The 24130-nt window shown below is 42.1% G+C and overlaps 2 protein-coding genes across 8 annotated transcripts in view; one reads left to right on the top strand and one right to left on the bottom strand.

Moving 5' to 3' along the window:
• G3BP1 (G3BP stress granule assembly factor 1) overlaps positions 1-3076 on the top strand; it is a 30425-nt gene extending 27349 nt beyond the window's left edge. For all 6 annotated transcript variants that reach the window (XM_088798745.1, XM_074313811.2, XM_088798746.1 and 3 more), the window contains one exon: positions 1560-3076. In XM_088798745.1, coding sequence (XP_088654871.1) covers positions 1560-1766 — 207 coding nt within the window. In that variant the 3' untranslated portion in view covers positions 1767-3076. The remainder of the gene's footprint in view (positions 1-1559) is intronic.
• Positions 3077-8916: 5840 nt separating this feature from the next.
• The window catches only part of GLRA1 (glycine receptor alpha 1), an 86177-nt gene continuing 70963 nt past the window's right edge, over positions 8917-24130 (bottom strand). The window contains exon 9 of one of the 2 annotated variants that reach the window (XM_019734342.3): positions 8917-22597. In XM_019734342.3, the coding sequence (XP_019589901.1) occupies positions 22280-22597 (318 nt within the window). In that variant the 3' untranslated portion in view covers positions 8917-22279. The remainder of the gene's footprint in view (positions 22598-24130) is intronic. The other variant, XM_019734343.3, reaches the window with a different exon arrangement.

The raw sequence follows: 24130 nt of genomic DNA on the forward strand, positions 1-24130 counted from the left end.
CTGGAACAGTGTTTCAGATTGCATGTCAGAGGATTATATAGTGTGAATATAAAAAATACTTTTACTTATGTTAAATGTGAAAATATATATTTATAAATGTACACATACAAATATATTTAATCCGAATTTAAAATATTAATTAGAATTAGTTCAAAAAGGTGTTTTTCTTTTTTTGTGTGTACTTTCATACCATTCCTTTGTACTTCGGCAACTTCAAATATAGCTTGCTTTTCCCTTATCTCACTTTATTAGTAGACGTCTACCATACTCCCTTCAATAATTTTTTATGAGTACAGAAATAGCTTCTATAAGCCTGATGACCGGTGTTCGACGTGCTTTAGTGTAGTGGAGTGGTTCAGAGCTTATAGTTGCCGGTCAGGATGCCTTGGTTTACATTTCCTCCTACATCACTCACTCACGTTGTGACCCATGGGCTAAGTAAAGGAAGGTCCTTAACCGCCCTAGTCCTTGGTTTGCTGGCCTCTAAAACAGATTTAGTATCAACCCTCAGAGAGTTGTGAAGATTAAGTGAGATAATAAATGTGAAGCATATAGAACACTTCTCTGTATAGTAAGTACTGTTATATGTGTATTTTTAAAAATGTTTCAGAAAAACAGTGAGGCGTACACATCAGATTCCTTGTAGTCTTGAGTGACCCTTTGTTTTCTACTTCAGTTCTTAGTGAAAAAAAACGGCCAAAGACTTCCTTTCAATAAGATGTATGTTTAGTATTTTCTAAAATTCTATTAAGGCAAATAGTGTTTTATTTAAATTATATTTAGATAAATTTAATGATGTTTTTGAGATATGTGCGTGTACTTTGCAATAATATGTGCAGTACAATCTTTCCATGTTGAGTGATGATGGGGTTTTAGTCTAAGCCTCCCAATCCATAGATAAAGTGGCAGTTCTTTTTTATTTTTTATTTTTATTTTTTATTGGGGAACAGTGTGTTTTTCCAGGGCCCATCAGTTCCAAGTCGTTGTCCTTCAATCTAATTGTGGACGGTGCAGCTCAGCTCCAAATCCAGTCACCGTGTTCAATCTTAGTTGCATGGGGCGCAGCCCACCATCCCATGCGGGAATTGAGTCGGCAGCCTTGTTGAGAGCTCGCGCTGTAACCAACTGAGCCATCCGTCCTTCCCTCCAGCAGCTCGTTGACTTCAATCTAGTTGTGGAGGGCGCAGCTCACTGGCCCATGTGGGAATCGAACTGGCAACCCTGTTGTTCAGAGCTCGTGCTCTAACTGAGCTATCCAGCTGCCCCGGCAGTTCTTATATATATAATTCTATGGGAAAAAAACATTTACTTTAATATAAGCACAATGAGAGTTACTTGTGCTGCTTAAATGGACTCTTTTGAACTGGCCAGCATACCTAACCACCTTTCCATGTATTTGTTAATGGGAACGTTATGTGTGCAGAATTTGAAAGAAAAACTGAACTGTGAGAATGTAGGTGATTTGTAAGTTGCTGGTTCTTTATAATGGCTTTACTTTATCTTTGCTAGTTGGTAGCCCATCAGCACTGTGTTAAGTCTGCTCACCCTGACTCTTACAGCCCATCATGTTCAGAGGTGAGGTCCGTCTGAATGTGGAAGAGAAGAAGACTCGAGCTGCGCGGGAAGGGGACCGGCGAGAGAACCGCCTGCGGGGACCTGGAGGCCCTCGAGGTGGGCTGGGTGGTGGCATGAGAGGTCCCCCGCGAGGAGGCATGGTGCAGAAACCAGGATTTGGAGTGGGAAGGGGGATTGCTCCAAGGCAGTGAATTGCTCTCCACTGATCTCCATGCAGCAGTACAAACACCCTTCCGCAGAATGGTGAATTCTTCAGCCACCCCTGGGTATCTTGCAGTATGACCCTGGTCTCTTATAAACTGCTTGAGTTTGTATAATTTTACTTTTTGTGTTAATGGTGTGTGTTCTCCTCCCTCCCTTCCCTCTCCTCACATTTTAGTCCTTCACTTCCAATTTTGTGGAATGATATTTTAGGAAAAATGGATTTTTAAAGAAGAAAAAAAAAGACTGAACTTCCTTGCTTTACTTTGCATATACAGACTGGATTTTTTTTTTTTTAACAGCCATTTCCCCAAAGGAATGTGTCTTGCTTATTACTGACATTTGGTATGTTCATTCATTGGAATATTTCTTACTTGTTTTATACGTGTTTCAAAAAAGCCTTTGAGAAATACAGGATTTGATAAACATTTTGAAGGCAGGAAAAACCCAAATTGTTTCTTCTTTGAGAGTCGTGACTACGTTCTGGTGTGGAGAAACTGCCACTGGAAAAATTGACAACTTTGATTTTCACTGGTATGGTTAAAAACTGATAATAAAAGGTGTTGTTAGAGTTTTTCTTCTTTTGATATGTGATCACAAAATGATTCTACAACTGACTGTTTTTACTATTGAAATTTAAATTGTGAGATTAGGTTTTAAATGTCTAAAATGCAACTGATATACTTTTCTTGAATTGTTAGGGGTTTTTTTGAAGTACAGTTTTTTTCGTGTTTAATTTGTATTTGTACAAAAACAAACACAAAAAACCCACCCTCTCTCCAATCCCAATAACACAAAACCAGAGCAAAACTGTTGTGCCTTCTATTTATCTTTGATTCCAGTCTTGGCAATTGTTTAATGACAAATAATAATAATAAAAAAAGTCTAGATTTGTTTTTTCAGGTTCAAAGTGTGTTGGGAATCATAGACTGCCTCTTTTACCTTGTATGTCTTTTATTCATTTGTTATGCCTTATTCTGAAACCGAGTCTCCAACTGGAATGCCTTTGAGGACAGATGCTTCTATAGAGGTCCTTGGACCTACATCATTTAGTTCAACGTTTGTACTGTTTTATTTCCGTGTCTGTTTAGAATCCTAATCATAGCCCACGAGAAGGAATGTGATGTTAATATTGGACTTTGCTGATGTGCTTGCGTGTCTGCTAGTTTTTTTCCTTTAAATCATAGCCATATGGTAAATTTTCTGTTTTGTTACGGTTCTCTTTTTATTGATGGGCATGCAGTGGGTGTTTCTTGGAAATGGCCAATTTTTATTAAAATATTTCTGGAAGAAAATTTAATCTGGCAATATAGACTAATACTCGTTTTACATAGTATGTTGTTTGTTGAGTGCTGTGTGTGAAGTGGGTGAAGGTTTTGTTTACACGTTTGTGAAGCAAGACTGTGTGAAAACTTGTCATTACTAATTGAGGGGCAACGAGGTTGTCAAATTTAACTTATTTATTTTTTTCTTAACAGTGTTCATCTTTTGGAATGTTGTTTGAGGATAGTATATGAGTAGGAACAGGAATGTTTTGTTTGTTTTGCTGTTACTGGGAAACTAGGTTTGCTGAAGGGTGTAGTCTTAAACTAAAATGAAGTTTGATGTTATCACTTGGTCCTCAGTACCTCAAATATTTGAAAACTGGCAATGTCTCCTTCACATAAAGAAACTTATTTAACAGTCACATGACTGTTTTTGGGGTGAGTTTAAATAATTACTTGGTAACCACTTCATTTTGCCCAGGCCAGTGATAATTGGAAGAAATTCAGCTTGTACTGTAGCTTATATTAAGCTTGTGGTGGAAAGAAAAAACAGCCTGAGTTATTTTTGCAGTAGCTGTAAGGTGATAAATTATGGGTAACCTAGAAATCATTTTTCACAAGTGAATACTAAACCATGCATTTCAAAATAGGAGTTTTTCTTACTCAGAGGTTTAAAGGCATTCACTGATGCAGTGATACCCAACTTAGGGCAGTTCCGCTATCCAGAGAACACTTGGAAAATATGTGAGACCGTAGAGGAGACACTGTCTTTGGCATTTAGTGAGTTGGGGGCCAACTATGTCAAATGTTTTGTAGAAATGAATCAACTGCCTTGAGAACAGGAATAGTCCCTACTCCTATAAGACATGGTGGGCGGAGTAGTGGATTAGAGCAACTCAGTTGAAGACTCATTCCTTTGACATAAAGCCTCAGATAAATACAATAAATGAATTAGCAAATAGAAATCTTGTTCAGGAATTACAGCAACATCTGCAAGTAATCTCATTTTCCTTCATTTGTACCAATTGTGTGGTTTTAAAAAAATGTTGGAGAGGTGGTAGCAGTATGCTAGATGCTGCTTGTAACTTGCTGCAGGGAATTACTGCATAATTTCAGAAAACAAAAGTTTGCTTCAGTAATTTCAGGTCATCAGAATTGGGATGATTGTGGAGTTTTGAACAGCAATGGACTTTCTAAATAGGATTTAGCATCATGGTTAACACTACCAATGATCCCAGTATCATTTTTTATATTACTGCTGATGGACTAAACATGATACTATAGAGATATGTTCACACAGGTAGAAAGTGAAAATAGGTTAGGGCAAGATTTTTCTGTAGACAGCATCAGTTTATCACATTAAACGTTCTCAGGTTTTAAAATACCATTTTTCATCTGTAGGAATGACCCAATGTACAGATCTTTTCTACTGAGCTTAGTTAGCACCCTTCACCCATTTATTTACCTACCGTATTTTGCTGAAAATAAGACCGGGTCTTACATTAATTTTTGCTCCAAAAGACGCATTAGGGCTTATGTTCAGGGGATGTCATCCTGAAAAGTCATGCTAGGACTTATTTTCCAGTTAGGTCTTATTTTCGGGGAAATACGGTAGTATCATACTAGGTAAGATTAGTTTGGTTCAGTGGGTCTTAGTCCTTTAAGACCTGTTGAAAATAGACGTTGGGACTTAGAAAAACATTTTTGTTTGCTTTTATGGTGAAGTTGGGCTTTATTGTGTGTGCTTGTGCTCAACTTTTTGAACTATTGCTGGGGAACCGTGAAATGGATAATCCAAAAGTAATTGTTTGGCTTTGAATGAGTAGGTTACCACAGCATTAGTTGAATTGCACTTTAGTTTTAGGTCAGAAAACTAATTATTTTCACAATGACTCTGTGGGTTAGGTGCTATTTTCCCCAAGTAGATGAAGAAGATACGGCCTCAGAGCTGTTACTTGACCAGGTCTCCAAGACATCCATGTAGCAAAGAGCAGATTGGCCTCCAAAACTGATGCTTTTTCTCAAGAACCAAAACGCCTACTTATTTACATTTGAATGACATATTAAGATAATAGGACTTGACTACAGTATAGAGACCACAGCCTGTTTCCAAACTTTGATAGCAAGGTTAGCGTTTCTGTTCTCCATTTCCTTTAGGGTAAACAAGTTAAGTAAACATTGACTTTATAGGGCTTCTTTTGATCTGCAGACTATATAGTAACACAATAATAATAACTTGTTCTTAGATTATTATCTGGTTTGATTATACATCTGGTACAATCTTGAAATTTGGATGTGGATAATAACTATTTTTATTATAGCATGATAATCCAGGTGAGTTTATATAGCAGTTGCATTCTGTGCTTACAACTGCCATCGTCTCATACGTCATCCCTTTATTTGAAAACCCTTGTAGAGTTTTATGATTTAGTGGAAAACGTGGCACTTTATAGACAGCAATTTGTTAGAATCTATATGGAAATACTCTTTCTGTGAGGTTTAAATTTGTAGACCCTTGTTTATGCTGAGTGGCCTATTTTATATAAATGATTGCATCTGTCAAACCTACTGAAAAAAGATATCTTTTATATTGAAGTTATATTTTTGTGCTACTTAAAAGAATCTGCAGGAACTGTACAAATGACCTTTTAGTTCAGCAATTTTGAACCTTATAAAAGAATCGACTGCAACATTTATTTGAATATGGGTTTCTAGCTATCTGCCCAATATACCAAAAATGGGCAGTGGGCAATTAATGGTAGCCTTCCACAAATGTTTAGAAACCTTAAAGAATGTGTTAGAAACTTAGCAGTGTCTTGTGTGGGATGAGATTATAGGTTCAAGTTGCTGATCAAGTCATGGCCGTGTGGCTCTAGATCACTAAATAAGGACAGTGATGCCTTTTGGGATTTGGCATTTGTATGCTGTGCTTGAGGTTCTGGGACCATCGGTGGGCTTGTGAACTCTTACGAGATGATAGTAAAGGAGCAATGGTGGCACGTGTTAGGCAACTTTTATTTACATTCTTTTTAGTGAATATGTATCTAGCTCAGGATAATGCTGAAATTAGACTGTTTTGCTCACACTTTCATGAAACAGTTTCTCATCGTGGCCTGAATGAGTAGAGTTGATTAGAGGGGGCCTAGAACCACCAGTTTTAGTTTTGATTTATGCTAATGTGGCTTAGCATCAAGGTTGTTCGCTTTTTGATTATATCGCTTGTTCCAAAAACCTTGGACAGTCTCCCATCCTGCAATTTCTACTTGAACCTGGTAATTTTTTTTAGTTCCCTGTGAGAAGAAAATCGGGTTGGAGGATCAGTTCCACTCTTAACTTCCATAAACCACGTGACCTGGCCACCTACAGAGATCCATACATGTTTCATACTTTGAAATGTGGCCAGTGTCACAGATTCCTGAGGGACTTGTGTCCGTCCAATGTGTCTTAGTTTCTTAAACAAATTAAGGAATGTTTACCAAAAATTTCCTGTTGAATTATTTTAACAAGTAGTTTTCATAAACCCACTTATGGGAAGTTTCCTATACTTTTGGTAGCAATTACAGGGATGATAATGTCATTTAATCTGGATATAAACAATTTTGACTGTTGCTATAATTAAACAATTTGGTTACTGATATACTTTCCCCAAGCTTTGATGTCACCTGTCCGCCTTCGGATTTGGTTAAAATTCTTAAATGTTTTTGTGATGAGTGTGTGTATACACTGATGTGGCCCTTTTAAATGAAGACGCTGTACTGAGAAGCTGGCATGAGGAAGTAGGGAGAAGGGCTTCCTTTCTTTAAAGACTCAGTGCACACTTAAGTAGATTATGTAGAACACATGTTAAAAATAAATTCATATAGGTAGATGTTAGATTCTGAACAAGGGGGGATTGAGGTGGAACTTAGCTGATGGTGTAGGAATCATTTGTGATTTATGTGGGGGAAAAAATCACAAATTTAAGGGAGAAACAGCAGAATCTTTCCTTAAAACCTTTTTCCCATTCTGATTATTACTACAAAAGACAGGAGGGGCTACTAGAATTCTTTGAATCATAGAAAGTTAATGCTGGAAAGGACTAAAGTGTTTTATACAACCTCTTCATTTTTCAAAAGACAGATGGCTCAGAGAATGACTAGTACAGAGTCCCTTGTAGAAATAGCATGGAGCACCTTCAGCATCCCCAGTCTGCCCTCGGTTCACCATAGGAAGCCATAGCTGTTAACGCTCAGGATGTGGGGAGAGAAGGGAAGGAGCTTCTGTAGCTTAGTTTTCAGACCCAGGTTTTCTGTTTTCTTAGAACTGTCTCCATGCCCTCGTCTATCAGGGCTTGCTGTCTGAGGACGGCAACTTGTGCTCCGCTCAGGGATGGGTTTACTACTAGCTGTCAGAAAGCTATCGGGTATCCTAATGTGTTAATAGCTGAAACTCAGCTGTAATCTGAATCCGTCAGTGTTTTGCATTCTGTACGTTGTGGTGCTTTCTCCACCTTGTATTGTTATAACTGTAAGCTCCTAAGGGGCAGCAATTTGGTCTTAGGCATGTACCCTGTTCAGTACCTGGCAGTGCCGTGTATGGATCGGGGTCCTAATCTTCCTTTCCAGTGATTTCTCCCGTCCTTATGGAAGTGATGCTCCAGCCATGCTGAACAACTTCCGGTTCCTCTAATAAGCCAGGCATTGCTGACTCGGGGCTTCAAGTGCCTTCTCTCTTCCTGAAGATAGATTTGCATCTACACCCCCCACCCAAATCCCTTGCCATCGAAGTCATTTTTTTGAAGACCCAGTTCAAGAGCTAATTTTTTTTTCTGTAGGAGAGAAGATTTGCATCAGGAATGTGAAACCCCCCCTTTGGGGATTGATCTGGCCAGAATTTGAAGTGAGGAACAAATTCATTCTCATCTTCCCTTCTGCATTGTCCTTCCTGTTTGAGATTCTGTCCCAACCTTCATTTTTACACAAATGTTCCTAGAGCACTTTATACCTTTCTCCTAGAATTAGAATGACCTATATCTGTTTTACTACCTTATTAGACCATAAGCTCCTAGAGGACCAGGATTGGGGGATTAACCCCTGTACTTCACCAGAAGGTACAGTAATGGACACGAAAGCGTCTTTCCACGATGACTCATTGAATTGAGCAAATGAATGTATTTGTTTTCATCCTCACAAGGGAGGCATACATAGAAATAGGACCTAACTGAGTAAGTGTTAGGCACTATGACATTTCATAATGGAGGGGATTGTGGGGAAATTTGAGGGGTGGGCAGAGGAGGGAGGAAGTCACTAGTCATTTCTTTCTGGCTGTGCCCATTACATCCCAGGCACTTGGTTTCTATGCAGATGAATTTTATGTGCCAATTTTCATTTTTTCCCCACAAACCTATTCCATTGTTCTCTCAGTTCATGTCATCACCCGTGTTCCAAGTCTTCAATCATCTGCTTCCCTTTTTCTTATTCCCCACATCCATTCTCCAGCTAAGTCCTGTCAGTTCTACCTCAACAGTCTTTCATATCTCTCTTCTCACCTAGGTAACTAGTGGCCTCTCAGCTTCCTTTACCTCTTCTTGCCTCAGCCTCCATTATACCCAATATTAGATTCATCTTACTGAAGCATAGCTCTGACTATGTACCCATGTATGTGTTCTATCTCCCCTGCTAGACTGTAAGCTCCTTATGGGCAGGATGTGTCTGAGTCATCTTTGTATCTCCCATAGCACACATATCAATAAATATTTCTTGAATGAATAACAAAGTCTTAAGTGAAATGGTGTTTTCCAGATTATACGTAGGTTTCTCTCTGGGTTAATTGCAAGACTTCAAAAGTTCTCTCACATAAAGTTGGTTGAGTAGTAACGACTGAATTAATCACAGAGAAAATTTCAGAAAACTTTTAATTTTTTTCCATTGGAATCAGCATGGATATGTGTATATGGATGGTTCAATAAATATATTTTTATATACATGTATCACAGAAATTTTACATTCCATCTTCAAACTGCAGAAATAGATTTTTTTTTTACAAGCCAGAAAATAATTGCCGTAACTTTTATGACGTCATGCAAAAACGGAGGAAGAGGAAGGGATAAAAGGGATTTGGTTGGTCAAGGTTGAGAGTCCTGTAAGAAGTAAAAATGTTATATTAAGGAAGCGATTGCTTAACACGCTGCTTAAGGTGGTAGCCAAACAAATCCTTAACTGCAGCATTAAGGCCATACCAAGTTTATACATATATACAAAGAAGTTTCCATATAAAAGACATACTATCACATTTTCTTCTGGGAAAGGATGAGGAGCTTTGTGAGTAATTCCGACCCAGTTTTCCAGGCCAATTAATTGTTTTAAGATGTCCCCAGGCTACTTTAGAACTCTCTTCTACTTTGGCTAGCTGTCAGTTACTGCTCTGTGGGCTTGTGACTTTTGTAGTCTCTTACGTGGAAGTATGAGTCATCTCGAAACTCTTCCATCATAGGTGATGAAGCACTTGGTAGCTTAACTAACACTGCCCAGCCCAGTGTATAGTAGTTCACAGCTCCCTAAAGTGTTAGAATCACAGAATTGTAACTTCCAGTTGTTTTACCTGTATCAGTCTCCACAGCCAATGCTGTACCCTGGCATTGTGACCTGAAGAATTACACAGTGCCCTTCTGTTCTTTGGGGTTCAAATGACTGAATAGTAAGTGTAAGGAAGCAAAGTGTGCTATTTCAGGTAGCATCCCCTGGTGCTGCTGAAAGTTCACATTGAACTTGCACCCCTGTTTGTCAAGACATATTTAAGTTGGCAGCTACCCTTTTTTGGGAAAAAAGGAAATGTAAAATCACTTGCAGAAGAATCATAACATGGGATTTGCTTTTCTGCCTAAACATCAAATGAGGCAACTTTTAAGACAGGGTAGGTCTTTTGTGCAAATATGTAAATGAGTGAAATGGGGGAAAACATGAAGGGTGAGTCTTTTGGAGATGACTGCCAGTTATGCAGAAGTCATTTGCTTTGGCAAGGCTGGGGTGAGACTGTTGAGATTGCACTCTGGTTCTATTGGCAGAAACTGGCCCATCTTAGTGGATAATTGAGTCAAAAAAAAAAAAAATTAAGTCTAAGATAAATCATGTAAATACCCTTTTACCCAGTGACTGACAGCCTTTGTTTGATAATGTTTTAACTCATTTTGGAGTGTTTGAAATCCATCTAACACTGCTTTGTCACGAATGTTTTCTTAGCTATGAACTGAATATCACTAGTCCTGTTCATCTCATTATGGGCCAGTTTCCAACCATGGCTCCAGCGTGTTCACAACTATGGCTGCAAGGCAACTCGGTCTCCTCCCGTGGGTTCCCTGGGCCAGTCAAGTTTGAGAATGAGGTCTCTGGAAATGGTCTTCCTGGGAGAGAGGACCAAATAATTCGTGATTTGGAAGTACTTGGATATGTTTGAAGATTGAGAAAGGGAGCCACCACTGCCCTTTCCAGTCTTGTGCCAGCCTCTCTTCCCTGAAATGACACGAGTTATTCACATCGCAGTAATTTGCATCAGTTCTAGATAAGTGATTTTAGCCAACAGGTTGATTGTGACAAAGATCCAGACAATGAGACATGGGCACCTTTGGCAACCTTCCCTAGAGGGCTTAAAGGTATTAAGGGTTTTTCTTGGTCACTTTGTGCACATTGTATATACCTTTCAAGTCTAATTACAGCAGTTGCAGACGTGTATTGTGCATTTTATCTAGTTTTTCAGACTTACATTGAAAGCCTCTGAGGTCCCTGCTGTGTTTGTCTTGAAGTAGAACTTGGCTGTTTAACTTTTTTTTTTTTAAAAGATCTTGTTGCACTACTGTCTAATACGCAAGAATCACACTGGGTAGGCATTTTATCTATGTCTGATAGACTAGGTAGCAAGATGCACCCCTTTGGGATTTAATTCGCTCATTTTAACTTGTTAGTGCTGAAAATATTATAATGGATTAAGCATTGGAAAATTGAACCATTAAAATACGAGAGTATGAATTTTAAATTCATAGTATAAAATTTAAGTTTAATGCTCTGAAATGCATTGTGGGAACATCCAGTTTTTTAGCTTCTTACATACCATTCAGGCTAAATGGAAATTTGAGCAGGGTAAACCTTTAAATGAGGTAGAAATATATCTAATGTGAAAAAAAATTGAGTTTAGAATACTATGATACGTAAGCACCACTTTCAAAAAAGATTTGGGCCAATCTTTCATTTACTAGGGTAGGTAATAACCTCTTTCCCCACAATATTATGTCTAGAGAATTTACCCAGGAAAGGTAAATCATTCTGAAAGAAACTGTTCTTTTTGTGCTCATTCCACTGAGCAATGACTTGATGAAAAATCGGTTACATTTTGTCTTTTTTTTAAAATCCACATTTGGTTGTTTTCTCCTCCATACTCTCTTTTTCTCCATGGACATGATTCTGCTTTGAATAGAGAGATGCTGTCTAAATTGGAGAAGTCATTTCAGATGTTAGCTGAGAATAAAAAGGACATGCTAGACTATACTTCCCGGGAATCACTGTAGAACTGGTCTCAATGTAGAACCATGACTACCATACTGCCGTCATCCCCCCCCCACCCCCGCACAAGCTAAATGCTTACTACTTGTTGGGTTTAGTTGATGCCCTTGAAGATGTGAATTTCTAGTGGGTACTGTTCCTAAGATGAAGGAAAAGGTAAGTTCCCCCAAAATAAGTACAGGAAAATCTGAATTAGGCTGGAAGCGTCAGCTAATAGAAAGGAGATGGAATGAGCTGCCGTGCCGTCAAGGGATGAATGAATGCCCTGTTGGTCTGTGAGAACGGCTGACTCAACAGCATCCTGCCCCTTACCCCTTACCCTGCATTTGTGGTTGTTGGGATGTACTCCATCTTTCCAATCATGCCCACCATTCATTACACTTAAACGGATAATCACTATTCTCCGTATGTGCCTCTGGTGTTTTATCTCCATGTCTTTGTTCATGTTCCGTCTGCTGGAATACTCTTTGGCCATCCGTCAAAATCTCGTCTGTTCTTTAAGGTACTACTGCCCAAGTGGGTGCTTATGCCTTGAAATGTTCCATGATTTATTTTTTGCCTGCTTCATGGCACCGTCCTTTCTCTGTTACATATTTCTTACATTCCTCTTTAGTAATTATTTCGCATTTCTGTTATCCCCTCCTACATTGTAAGAAAAGAGGCTGTTTTATTCTGATGCCCTGCTTTTCATGGTATGCTGCCTTGTCATAATAGGGAGATGGATGACAGGCAGGTGTAGGGAGGTTAAAAACAAAGCTGATAGAAATACCGGAAAGTGTATATTCTAGTTCTGGGTATGCCACTAATTATTGAGACCTCCCTGAACTTCAACTTCTGACTGAAACCTTGAAAGGCTAAGCTGCTTTCTCCAGGCTGAGACATTTTGCAAAATCACCCAAAGGCAAATACATAGCAGTTACCTGGAAACACACTGCCCCTGATTGGAGGTCACTAAACAGAGTCCATTTAGATTGCCACTTCTCTTACCAGGTCCAGAGCTATACAGGAGTGGCCGTGGCTGGCAGCAGTGGCTAAGACATTCCTGGGATCACTGTCTAGCTCATGGTCCTATTATGCTAAAGGCCAAGCTTTGGATGCAGCTGAAGAGACATGGATGAGGCCAAGTGGGTCCTAGGACATGTAAGCAGAGGCCTTGTCCCGTGAACTGGTCTGGCCTCGTTTGTACACATGAAGTCACCTAGGGGGTTAAGTCAAGAACAAGAGGATTTGGAGACAAGCGGCAGATGTATGTATGTGTTTGGTATGTCTATTCATACATTTCCCCGTGATTTCATTTTCCCTCTTCATTTCCAGAGCTTGGATGGGGGTAGAGTCATTAGAACGCCCTTTTTTACTGGAACATTGGTCACACAGACACTTTTAATACTCTGATTTCAATGGTATAAAGAGGTGTTCCCTTTACCTGAACACCTGCTTGGGGGCAGTAGTTACCAGTGTTTAACCTTTTGAAAGGTGGGTGAAACCACCACAATTATATAAATCCAGATAGTCAACTGCTATGGAAAGGAACCTTTCGTTTACAGTCTGAGCTCAACTTCCTGTCCTCCAAGAACTCTTGGATTCTTCCTGTGAGACCCAATTTCTCCTCTGAATCCTGTCTCTGCCTCTGTGACCACATCTTCCTTTGAATTAGTTACTCATGTCCACTTCACATCTCCCTTATCAAATTTTAAGTTCTTTAGTTAGGGGCAGTGCTTATCTTTGGTTCCTGTGCCTTGAATTGTTTGTTGTAGGTTCTTAGTTGAGTGGATGTTTTAAAGGGATTTTGGACTTAGGAAAGATTTCCAGAAAAGGTTTAGTCCTTACTCTTGATTCCAGCCACATCCAAGCCTTTCCAGGCACACTGACCTCATGTTGGACGACTGACAAGATGTGTGTCCTCACTGTCCTCCAGATGGGATCCATTCCCACCCCGCCCTGTTGCTTGCTCCTTTCCCTCTCGACAGTGACACATAGCTAGAAAATGGCCCCATACCAACTCTAAATCCTTCCTATACCAAAAACTGCATTAGATTTGTATTGTTTCTGACCAAGGTCTGAGAAGAGGAAGACCAAGGATTGTCTTGTTTGGTTCTTGATCAAAAAGATACTTGATTTCCAGTCTAGTACTACTACAAAACAGTATTCTCTGACCTTTAACAGATTACAGATGACATGTTTGTATATTGGAAATGTACCTAGGCAAAAGGTCCATATTTTTTATCAGCAGTTAAAAGATTGAAGTTGAAATGAACTAATGTGTCATCTCTGTACTGCTTTTTAATGACAAACTACTACACCAGTGAATTGTTTTTATACCCAGCAATTTGGGAAGATAGAGCTTTTTACAGGTGGGTGACTTAAGGTCACAGGGTGAAATAATTTGTCGAAGGTCAAAAACATATTAGTAGAAGAGGTAAACACATGCCATGCCTTTTTCTAAAACTTAGCTTCCCATCGTCTGTAGAATCATGGCCAAACTTGGGCAAGGCTTTGACTTGGGCTGGTAAAATAAACTTTCAGAGCCTAATTTTCCTAAACTATAAAATGAGAAAAAGATCAGAGCTATTGTGGGAATTAAATTACATAATTTAAAGAGATTGACATACAGTGGGTGCTCAATAGCAGTATCGTGATAAATTCAAGTTTTATTCACAATTCATTACTAGTCTACAACTAATTGCAGAGCGTCATGGTGCCTTCTATTAAAATATCTGGGAAAAAGGGATGTAGGTGCTTGATAAGTGCAATTGACTAGAATTTAGGTCTTTTAAATGCATGTACAAGCTCTGCAGCAAGCATGGAGTAATTCACCAGTGAGGGGATCCATGATACGTCCCTGTCAGCCACTCCGTAGGGCAGGTGGCTTTGGCCTTGGGATCCTGTCTCAATTCCGAAAGAAAGCTCTTTGATGACCTCTTCTGGCAAACAGGAAGAAGTGATAAGAATTTCAGAGGGATTGTGATAATAGATAATGAGAATGCTTTACAGTTTACGATGAGGGGGTGGAGTGAACACTCTCCATGTTACTTTCTCTAGATATTGTACCTGTGGTGTGGATATTACTATCCGCAAATACATAAAGAGACTGAGGGTCAGAGAGCTAATGGTCTTGCTCAGAATAACGCCTTTGGTAGCTACATCTCAGCCACCTACCTCAAATCTAGTGCCCTTTCCACTGTACTAGGCAAACTTCAGATGGATTTAGGGAGGAAAGCTGAGAGGATGAGATGTAGGTAGAGTGGGACCACCCTAGAATCTGGGGGAAGGCCTGTTTTTTTTTTTTTTTTCTTCCCCTGCAGTTAACAGACAACTGGTGAAGTGGCTTTTAGAAAAAAACTTCACAGCTAGGAAAACCTTTATGCTCAACCAGAGAAAGGAAAATTGAGACTCTGAGGAAATTGAGGGCAAAATGAAAGAACTTTACAGTGACTATCTCTGTTATCCATCTCAAATATACAATTACTATTTCACTATATTTGTTTGAACATCTCTCCATTCTAGAGGTCTTTTTTTTTAATATCCCTGATGTGAATCTTTCAGGGGCAAAGAAGGAGTTGGCTATATGGTGATGGGGGGCAACGGTAGGAAACAGTTGGTTTACAATATGGTTTCCGTATTATGGGAAATCTAAAATTTTTTTGTCTATTTTTAAGTCTATTAATTTTTACCTTTGGGAACAAGAAAAAAGTTTCAGTCTGCAATATTCTCATTCATTCCAGGGCCAGATGAAGGGAGATTGAGGACCATTTGTCATGTCACTGTATAAACATTTTGAAGAGGTTTCCATTGATATAAAGCATACTACATCCTTGTTGGGGAAGACAGGAACAGTGTTTTCTGATTATAAGGAGTGTTTGTTGGAGCTACAGGAGTGTGGAAGCAATTTTAGAAACATCATTGCCAGGGTGAGGTTTTATTTGGGGGTGGGGGTTGGAGAGAGCTGGCCCAATTCCACTCACACCTGCTATTATATATATATCTATATATATCTATATATATCTATATATATCTATATCTATATCTATATAGATATAGATATATATAGATATATATATCTATACATATAAAAATAAATAAATAAAATAGCTTAGCTAATAGTATGAATTTAGATGTACCTCCCTAATGGTCTGGAGCAGTCCCACTTTTTCTGCCTGTAACTACAGCTAAAGTAACAGGGACAAACAGGAAAATATTCTTAAATCTTGCTCGAAGTTTCTTGTTATGATTAAATTATGTGCATGGGGTGGGGGTGGGGCGGGGACCAGGCTGGGAGGGGACCTGGAGACATTGCAGTTATTTCCCCAGGGGTATTTCACAAGTTCTGCTCTGATGCATTTCTCTTTGATTCTTCCAGAGGCTCTGGCAGACAGAATTCAAACAACTGCCATGGGAAATGGGTTACAGCCTCCACAGGACATGCATGCTAAAATCCCAGAGTGGACTGGCCTCATGTTTGATGGGATTCTCAGGTGAGAAGCTTGTCTTAGAGGCAAGTCCCTCAGCACCATGAAATACCTTGACTTTTGTAGCAAAGCAATTAAGATGTTAATCTCTTTGAGGGCCAAGACTCTTCCCCTTTCTTAACCTCTCCGTACCTGCCCACCAAAAGGCCTGGGAAGCGGTTCCAAGCCTGACCCTGAAAAGAGGGAACAAGGAAGCGTTTTATAGCACTACGATACACCGTTTCTTCTTTTCTTCAACCCAGGAACATATCCCGAGTTTGGCTTTGAAAATTCTCCTTCAACTCCCTCTTTTAATGGGGGAGTAAGCAGGCCAGGAAAGGTGATGTAGCTTATGTACGTTTCCATGGTGAGCCGGAGGCAGTACCAGAACAAGGACCCACTTCCCACTGGCCTCTGTCCGCTGCAGGAGGCAGGTGTGTTTAAATAGGATGCTGGGTTTCTGAAGTTGCATAAGAAAGCAGCTGAATCTGAAGCAGGGCAGGTCATTGTGAAGCAGGGCAACTGTGGGAAGGGGAGCCCCATTACGCTTGAAATCTGGATGCAGCCCGCAAACGTTCAGTCAGGTTAGTTAGCGGGTACTGATCTGTAGCTGGTTAATGGCCTTCTATAAAATATAATTTTCCTCGCGGGGCTTTCTGAAGGGGTTATTGTTGGCGTGCCATTCTCTATACTCTGACTTCTCGACACAATGTTCCCATGGACATTTTCCAGAGTCGTGAGATTTCAAAATGCGTGGGCAAGAGAGGGACTAGAAATGGCGACCTTAAATGAGACGAGAGCAACGTCTATTCTAGTCCCCTCCACCCTCAACCCCCTCAGAAATAAGCCAGCATCTTCTGACAGAGTTGTTTCATGAAATGAGATGTACAAACTGATGAAACAGGACATGCAGGCAGGGGGAGGCAGTGGGAGGAGGCAGGGCCCTGAGCGGATTGCAAAGGAGGAAGAAGTAATGGTCTAGATGCTAGCCGAGGAAGCCTTAATGATCCTAAAAATTACTGGGCAATAATTTCTTCTTTGGAACTCATTTTGCTGCTCCAAAGAATGACAAAGCACCTTAATTATTGCTTTAAATAACCACGCGGCTCCATCAAAACAGCACGAACTGGCACCCACATATGAGCAAACCTATCTCCTGCCATTGCTGTCTTTACAGCTTGAGAAATCCTTAAGGAAGCTACAGGATAAAGAATTGATAGAGGCATCATCTAGCCTGGGCTCTCAAAATTCTCGATTACTCAGGCCTGGGAGAGATGTTTGCAGGGTGCCCATGTCCTCCTTGATATCTCAAGGTGTTCAGCTGGAACAGTCAGAAAAAAATCATGGCTTTCGCTCTCTTCACATGGGGCCGGAGTGGGGAGGGCAGCATTTCAGAATTTTCAGAAGTTCTTTATCTGCAGGGATTTCAATCTATCCAAGGAGGTTCTTCCCTATCCGTGGGGATTTCAGGGTACTGTGAAACCACAGCCTTTCAACACACGCTGTTCCTTACACTGCTGCAAGTAGTTAAAAGCAAGCCAGCTCAATCGAAACAAGGTGTGTTTCTTTTACTCCTTCCTTTGGTAAGGATATGCTCCTGTTTCTGGCTTCATAGAGCTGCAGGAAAATAGCGTTCTAAATTCAAATTTCAGGAGTTGGTTTCTGAGAGAAAGGGGCTTAGTGGAGGAAGAAGAGCTAAATTATATTTTAAGAACATGTTTCCCTGCTTGCCTGTTGAGAGAATTTTTGGTCTGGTTGGTTCATGAATTAAAGATGCTTTCTATCAGGCAGTAGAGATCCTTTCACCCTTTCTCAACAGACCTTACCAGCCCCTCAGAGTGCAAACTTTCTACTTAACCTGAGGAACAGCCCACAGAGAAAGCCCAGTGTTGCCAGCCTCTTCAGAGATGGGGTGGAAGGTGGGTAGAATGTGCAGAAAGTGCTCACTGAATAAATCAGATGACTTCCAGAGTGCTCTCCGCTGTCCCAGGGTTGTGCTTCCTGCTGGACTGGGGAATAGCCATAAATCTCAGCTCTCGACCCCACTCCTAACGCTGATACAGACTGTACCACCAGCAAGCCCTCTGCTTGCCAGCTTCTAAGGAGGCAGTTACTGCAGGCATGATGACAACTGAACTCTCTTCAGTTGCAGAGTGTTGCCATTGACTAAGGAATCTAATCTTCACAAAATATTGACTGTTATCATTGATGGTATCAGCTCTGCTGGGGATCCAATCTACTCTGCAATCTGAAATCATGGAGCCTCACAAAACACCATCTCTTTTTAATGATGCTCATAGAAACGTGAACTTTGAAGGAAAGGAACCATCTCCCATTATATTTGTTTTCTCCCCAGGATGAAAACAATAGCCTATGAAAAATATTGGTGAACTTCTTAGAGGGATACAATTGACAAGGTAGAAGAAGAAATAATTTGGATCACATGACCTTTTATCTTCGTAGACTTGAACTAAAAATAGAGTTAAGTTACAGCTCTCTCTCTCTCTCTTTCTCTCTCTCTCTCTCTCTCCCTCTCTCCTGTCCCTACAACCTTAGCTAAGAACGGACTCTTGAATGTTTGAAAGGACCAGAGGGTGGCAGAGCTGAGCCATTTATTTTGACTGCTCTTGAAACAAATGAGATACATTTAAACTAATAGGTGGGAAGTTACTGGTATTATCTGTCTGCTTAATTGCTATCTTCTAAATTTGGCTCCTGGGAACAGCTGCAGTTTTGGAGGTGGGTAAAGTCACCAAGTGCGCTATGCCTTACCTAGTTCTCTCTCCATGCGTAAATACTGGTCTGTACGTGCAAAGAGTGTGAAAGCCAGTACACCACTCATTATACCTCAGTCAGCTCTCCCTCCTACAGTAGCACTTGGCGTGTGTGCTTCTAAGGCATGATACCTTCTGTACACAAACTAAACAGGAAATTAAGAAAGTATTCTCCTGTTTGTTGGAGCCACCTGAAAAAATAGTTGGCCTAAATTATCTAGTTTGATTGTCTATAATGATGAAATCCATGTAGCTTAGTGCTAAATCCTTATGACATTATCCATTAGGCATACTCCATGCCTAACCATGATATGGTATTTTTGATTTTTCATGTGTTTTCCCCCCACCACTGTTCCCCTTTGATAAAGTAGAGCAAAAGCAAAAAATGAATCTCCAAATTTTGCAAAGAAGAAAGGCAGTAAGAATTGTGTGGGTGCCTATTTATGTGCACGTCTACCCGTAGGGTTCAGAAATCAAATTGACAGCAAACACATTGTTCTGTGAGCTTCCTATGGACCAGTTCAAGCACATAGTACAGTTAGCGCGAGGAGGGGTTAGAGATCAACTGCACCACCCTCCCCATTGTGTATTTAGAGGAACTAAAGCTTAGGCATCTACCCAAGGTCACCTGGCATGTTAGTGGCAGGATGAACACTCAGATTCTTCTTTTCACTACTATAATGCAATCACTCGCATTCATTTTCTGAGAGGGATTCCAAGTTTGGAATAGTCTGAGAGAAGATTTCAGCGACATTCCCTCTCTGTGTCTCAAAGAGATGATTCTGTAGTCTCTTGCATACTGTCAACTAGACCTGGCAGCTTCAAGTGGGTCCACAAGTTGAATATGGTGGCAGAAGTTCAAGGACCCAGCAGAGGTTGGGCAAATGGCCAAGTGGTTTCTGTCTCAGAGAGATCGCAGACACCTCTGTCAAGCAGCCCAGTATGAAATCTGCAGATTTTGCTGTTTGAGCGGAGGCACGTGTCTTAGAAGAACTGGTATTGTCTTTAGTTGCTGCTAAGAGGCCTAGCGCCTCTGTTGCCCAATTTCCCTAGACTTCAGGCATTCTGAATTTAGATTAGTGATGAGTAAAGTAGAGAGAAGGGCTTCTTTCATGTTTTTCATTAAAAAAATGATTTTTCTTTGAAATGAAGTGAATAAAGTGCTAGTGAAAGGGGCTACTAGCCTCTCCAAAGACTCATATACCACTTTCGAATTGAGGTTCTTTTTCCTCCCTTAAATAAAGTGAATATAGTGCTGATGAAAGATGCTGACAGCAGTTCAGAGACTGACACTCTAGTCTTGAACTGGTGGTAGTTGTTCACATTCTTCTATTTAACTCTTCCTCTTTTAGACACAGGTTTATGGTGGGGAAAAGGATGGTTTTAGATGAGACTCCTACCCAGTGTGGCTTCCATCCCTCAATGCTTCTAAGAAGAAAGGATTCCAGGTTCTATCCCACATTATCCAAGGCTAGAATGTAGTTTACATCTCTGGTCTACACAGACCAAGAGAAGGGAAGACAATGACTCCATGACCTTGGAACATGGATGTAAACAGCTTTATCCTTCAAGCCCCAAAGCCGAATCTTTTTTGGCTGCGTAGTGCATTTCCTTTACCTAAATCACCCTAGATCTTTATCTTGGCCTGCATTTTTGGGCCTCTGTAGGCATCAACCACAGGGAATAGGAGACATTTCTCTGTGGGAATATGCTTTAGGGAAGAGTTAGGCTCCCAGTGTCTCATCTCTGATCTGCCCCAAGTTGGGGATACTCTAAAGATACTGCAACCCCAAGTGACCTCACAAACTGATTGTCAGCGGTGTCTCACCATCGACCTACTACTTTGATCCCAAGCCAAGACACGAAAGTGCAAAGAAAGAAGTGTAACCCCAGTATCCTGGTTACTGGCCAAAGCAAGGAGAATGCCACAGACAATGGTGCCATGGTGGCAGGCATAGCGGTGTTGGCAGAGAGTGGGCAGAGGCTGCTGGAGACAGCTCCCCTCCTTAATTCTACAGCCCACCTCGCTGACCTCCCATCTGTGAACACCTGTGTCCTACAGCAGGGTCTCCCACCTCTCACAATTCATTTCTTAGTCTCTCCTCCTTTTCTGGGGTGCCCTAGCTATCCTGGGATAGAGCTGGCACTTCAGAGTTAGAAGGAAAGAGAAATAGTTGTCTCATTTTGCTAAACGTTAAAGCTAAACAAAGCACCAAAAAAGGGTGAAAAAAAACTTACAAAAATATAGTGGAGTCATTCGCCCGAGCTTCCCACATTATTTGTGGTATATGAAATGTCAAAATATAATGAACAGACTTTCTAAACATTACCATCTCTTTCCACCCGTATATATCTAACCTGCAGGAGCTTGAGCACTACCCTATCACCTCTTAAAATTTCACTCTGTAGAACCACTATGTAATAAATCTATTTCACCCCACTGACCCCACCTTCCCAAATATACACCCATTTGCAATTCCAAAGAGACTCTCCAAAAAATAGACATTTGATAAAAGTGCATTTGCTTACACTCAGTCTATGCATATTATTTCTCGAGATTATTATTATTATTTTTAAACCATAAAAAAGATTGCATATTGGCAATATAGTGAGAAAACCATGGCGGCCATTTCTGGGGGGGTGGGGGGTGGAGGGTAAGTGAGGCCGCTGATGAAGCACAGAAGCGACAGTGCGTGGAGAGGGGCAGGAGGGGTCCTTAGCCTGGAGACAGGAGGGCTGAGGTGGGTTCATCCTGCTTGTCAACCCTTGGGCCTCTGAAATGACCCATCTCTTCAGTCCCTCCCTTCTCTCCACCTTTTCCCATTTCCACCGCCCGTGCCCTGGCCGCACGTCCCTCTTGGAGCAGAGGCAGAATGGCTTTTTGGCATGTGTCCCCCTGGGCCAGGTGGAAGCGAGGCATGGCCTTTGGAGTGTGATGTGGGACCCACACCATAGCAAGCTTATTTGTGACTGTTTCCACTCTGGGAAAAATTGTCCATCACTTCTGTGACTTTAAAAAGTTAAGCAGTTAGTAGGCTGATAGGTCAAGAAAAATCTTTTGTTCGTGTGGTTTTGCATTAATATTAAGCATGAATATATGTCATATATTACATTGCTTTCCTTCTGCTCTGGGGCAGACTGCACCCTCCTTCCAAACAGGAAAGTGCACAGCCTATGGACTCAGGTTTGTGAAAGCTGTTATCCCGCGGCTCCCCACCCCCACCCTGACCCCTCCCATCCTCCCGGCCCCTCAGTTCCTGTATTAGAAAAGACCCTCCCTCCCCCTCCCACCAGCCCACCCGCAGTTAAATAGATAGTGCCACGTTCTAAGATTCATGCATCGCTGCCTGTTGCTATTGCACACACTGCAGAGGGAGAGAGACGGAGGTTTGCGCGCCCCTCCCCCTCCCCGCCGTCCCCAGGCTCTCCGGCGCCGGCGCCACCCCACGCCGCCCCTCTCCCCTCCGGGCCCCGCCCCCCCAGGCCCATCACTGGTTGTGGACGTCCTCCCTGCGCACAACCTTGTAGATGATCCAGTAGAACATGTTGAAGATGAGGAAGGCCATGGGGAAGCCGATGCGGGATATCTTGTCGATCTTCTTGGCTCTCTGGATGAAGAGTTTTCGCATCTCCTCCGGGGACTTGGATGGCGCAGGCGGGGGGTTGGTCGTGTTGTTGTTGTTGGCGCCTTTGACTGAGATGCCATCCTTGGCCTGCGTCAGACAGGCCGGACCCATCCCGTAGGCGGAGAAGTTGAAGCGGCCCTCTCCGGCCTCATCCTCCTGGAATAGGTTCAACATGGGGCTCTACTTAAAATAAGACAGGGGCTGGGCACCCTCCCTGCAAGGCACTCCCCTGGGGGCCAGGCCACGCCCATCTGGTGCTCCCTGCTCCCTGCACCTGCCCAGGTGTCTGACGGCTTTTTGGCTGGCTGGGGAGTTATGCCTTATAGAGGGGCGCCGCTCGCGTGCTGAAACAGATGCAAACCAGGGGATAGGAATGGGACACAGAGTTTCCAGACCTGTGTTCAAATGTCGGCTCTGTCACTTGCTGGCTGTATGACCTTAGGCAAGTCACTTCCTTCTGTGAGTCTCCGGGTTTTCTATTTTATTTTCCCCCCTATAAGTGGGGTCAGAGGCATCCCACTACCTCAAAAGGTTCTTTTGACCTGATATCAGAGGTTATAGAGGAGCAGATGCTCTGAATGCTGTTTTGTTAGAAATCCAGGGGATAATTTGGAGAGATCAGATCCCCTGCTTTGCTTCTGTTGCCTGCTTGCCCTCTTCCCCCCACCCCGTTCCCCAGTCTTGTGTGTGGGTTGGGGGGATGGAGCGAACAGGTGAGGAGGGAGCAAGGGCTGTGGGTCTCACCTCCATTTCAAAAGCCGGGAGCGCCACAGCGTCCTCCTCCCTCCGTGGTCCCACAGCCCTGGCACTTGTGACCTCACACAGACCTCTGGATGTTTATCAAGCGTTCATTCAAGGCCCCTCCTCACTGGGCTCCAGCTTACCTTGCCAGGCTTCTTTTCTCTCCCCCACCATATGCTCTGCACACCTGCAGGTTTTGTTGCTAATTCTCCAAGGCGCTTGTGCATTCCCACCTCCCTGCCTGTGCTTACTACCAAGATGCCTGCTGCCCCTTTCCTTCCAGTTTCTCCCTTTCCCAGCCCATGGTGATCTTGCCCTGATCAGAATCATGGAGACACTACTCCTGTCTGCTCTCATCATGTCCAGCTTTGTTTTCTTCCCATTGGAGTTCTGAGGCTGAGCTGTCGATGCCGTGTGTGGCTCTGGGGACTTTTCGTCAGCTTGCACTACCCTCCTAGGTAGTGGGAGCTTTGAGAGTAGCAGCCGTGCCTTCTGCTTCTTCCCGTGCGGGGCAGGGCCGCCAGAGAACACGCAGCCGCGCAGGAGCCGAGGGCACCTGTCCAGCTCTACGCCTGCCCACCCGACTTTGGGCCACCATCTGGGCTTGTCGTCACGTCTGACTTCTGCCTGGTCTCCCTACTGCCTCCGGTCTGCCCCCCCCCCCCCCCATCTGGGTGGTTATGACAGAGATCTTTTTGGCCATCTTTTGCTCGGAACTTTTTAATAAGCTGACATTGACTCCAGGGTCATTAAAACCCTTACGTGGTAAGCAAAGCCTTAGGGCACCGGACCCTGTCTCCCTCTCCAGTCTCTACCTGGGCCGTTCTCTGCCTGGCATTCTGTGCCTCGGTCTCCCTGAACTATTTGCTTATATTCGAAAGTGCCTTGCTCCCGCTCATTAACTCTGGGCTTCAGTGCAAGCTGTCCTCTCTTCCTGGAACACACCCCTAACTCCACCCTGCTTCCAACTCC

This window comes from Rhinolophus sinicus, chromosome 5 (genome assembly GCF_057876585.1).
Source record: "Rhinolophus sinicus isolate RSI-liver-muscle chromosome 5, RSI-T2T, whole genome shotgun sequence".
Classification (NCBI taxonomy): Eukaryota; Metazoa; Chordata; class Mammalia; order Chiroptera; family Rhinolophidae; genus Rhinolophus; species Rhinolophus sinicus.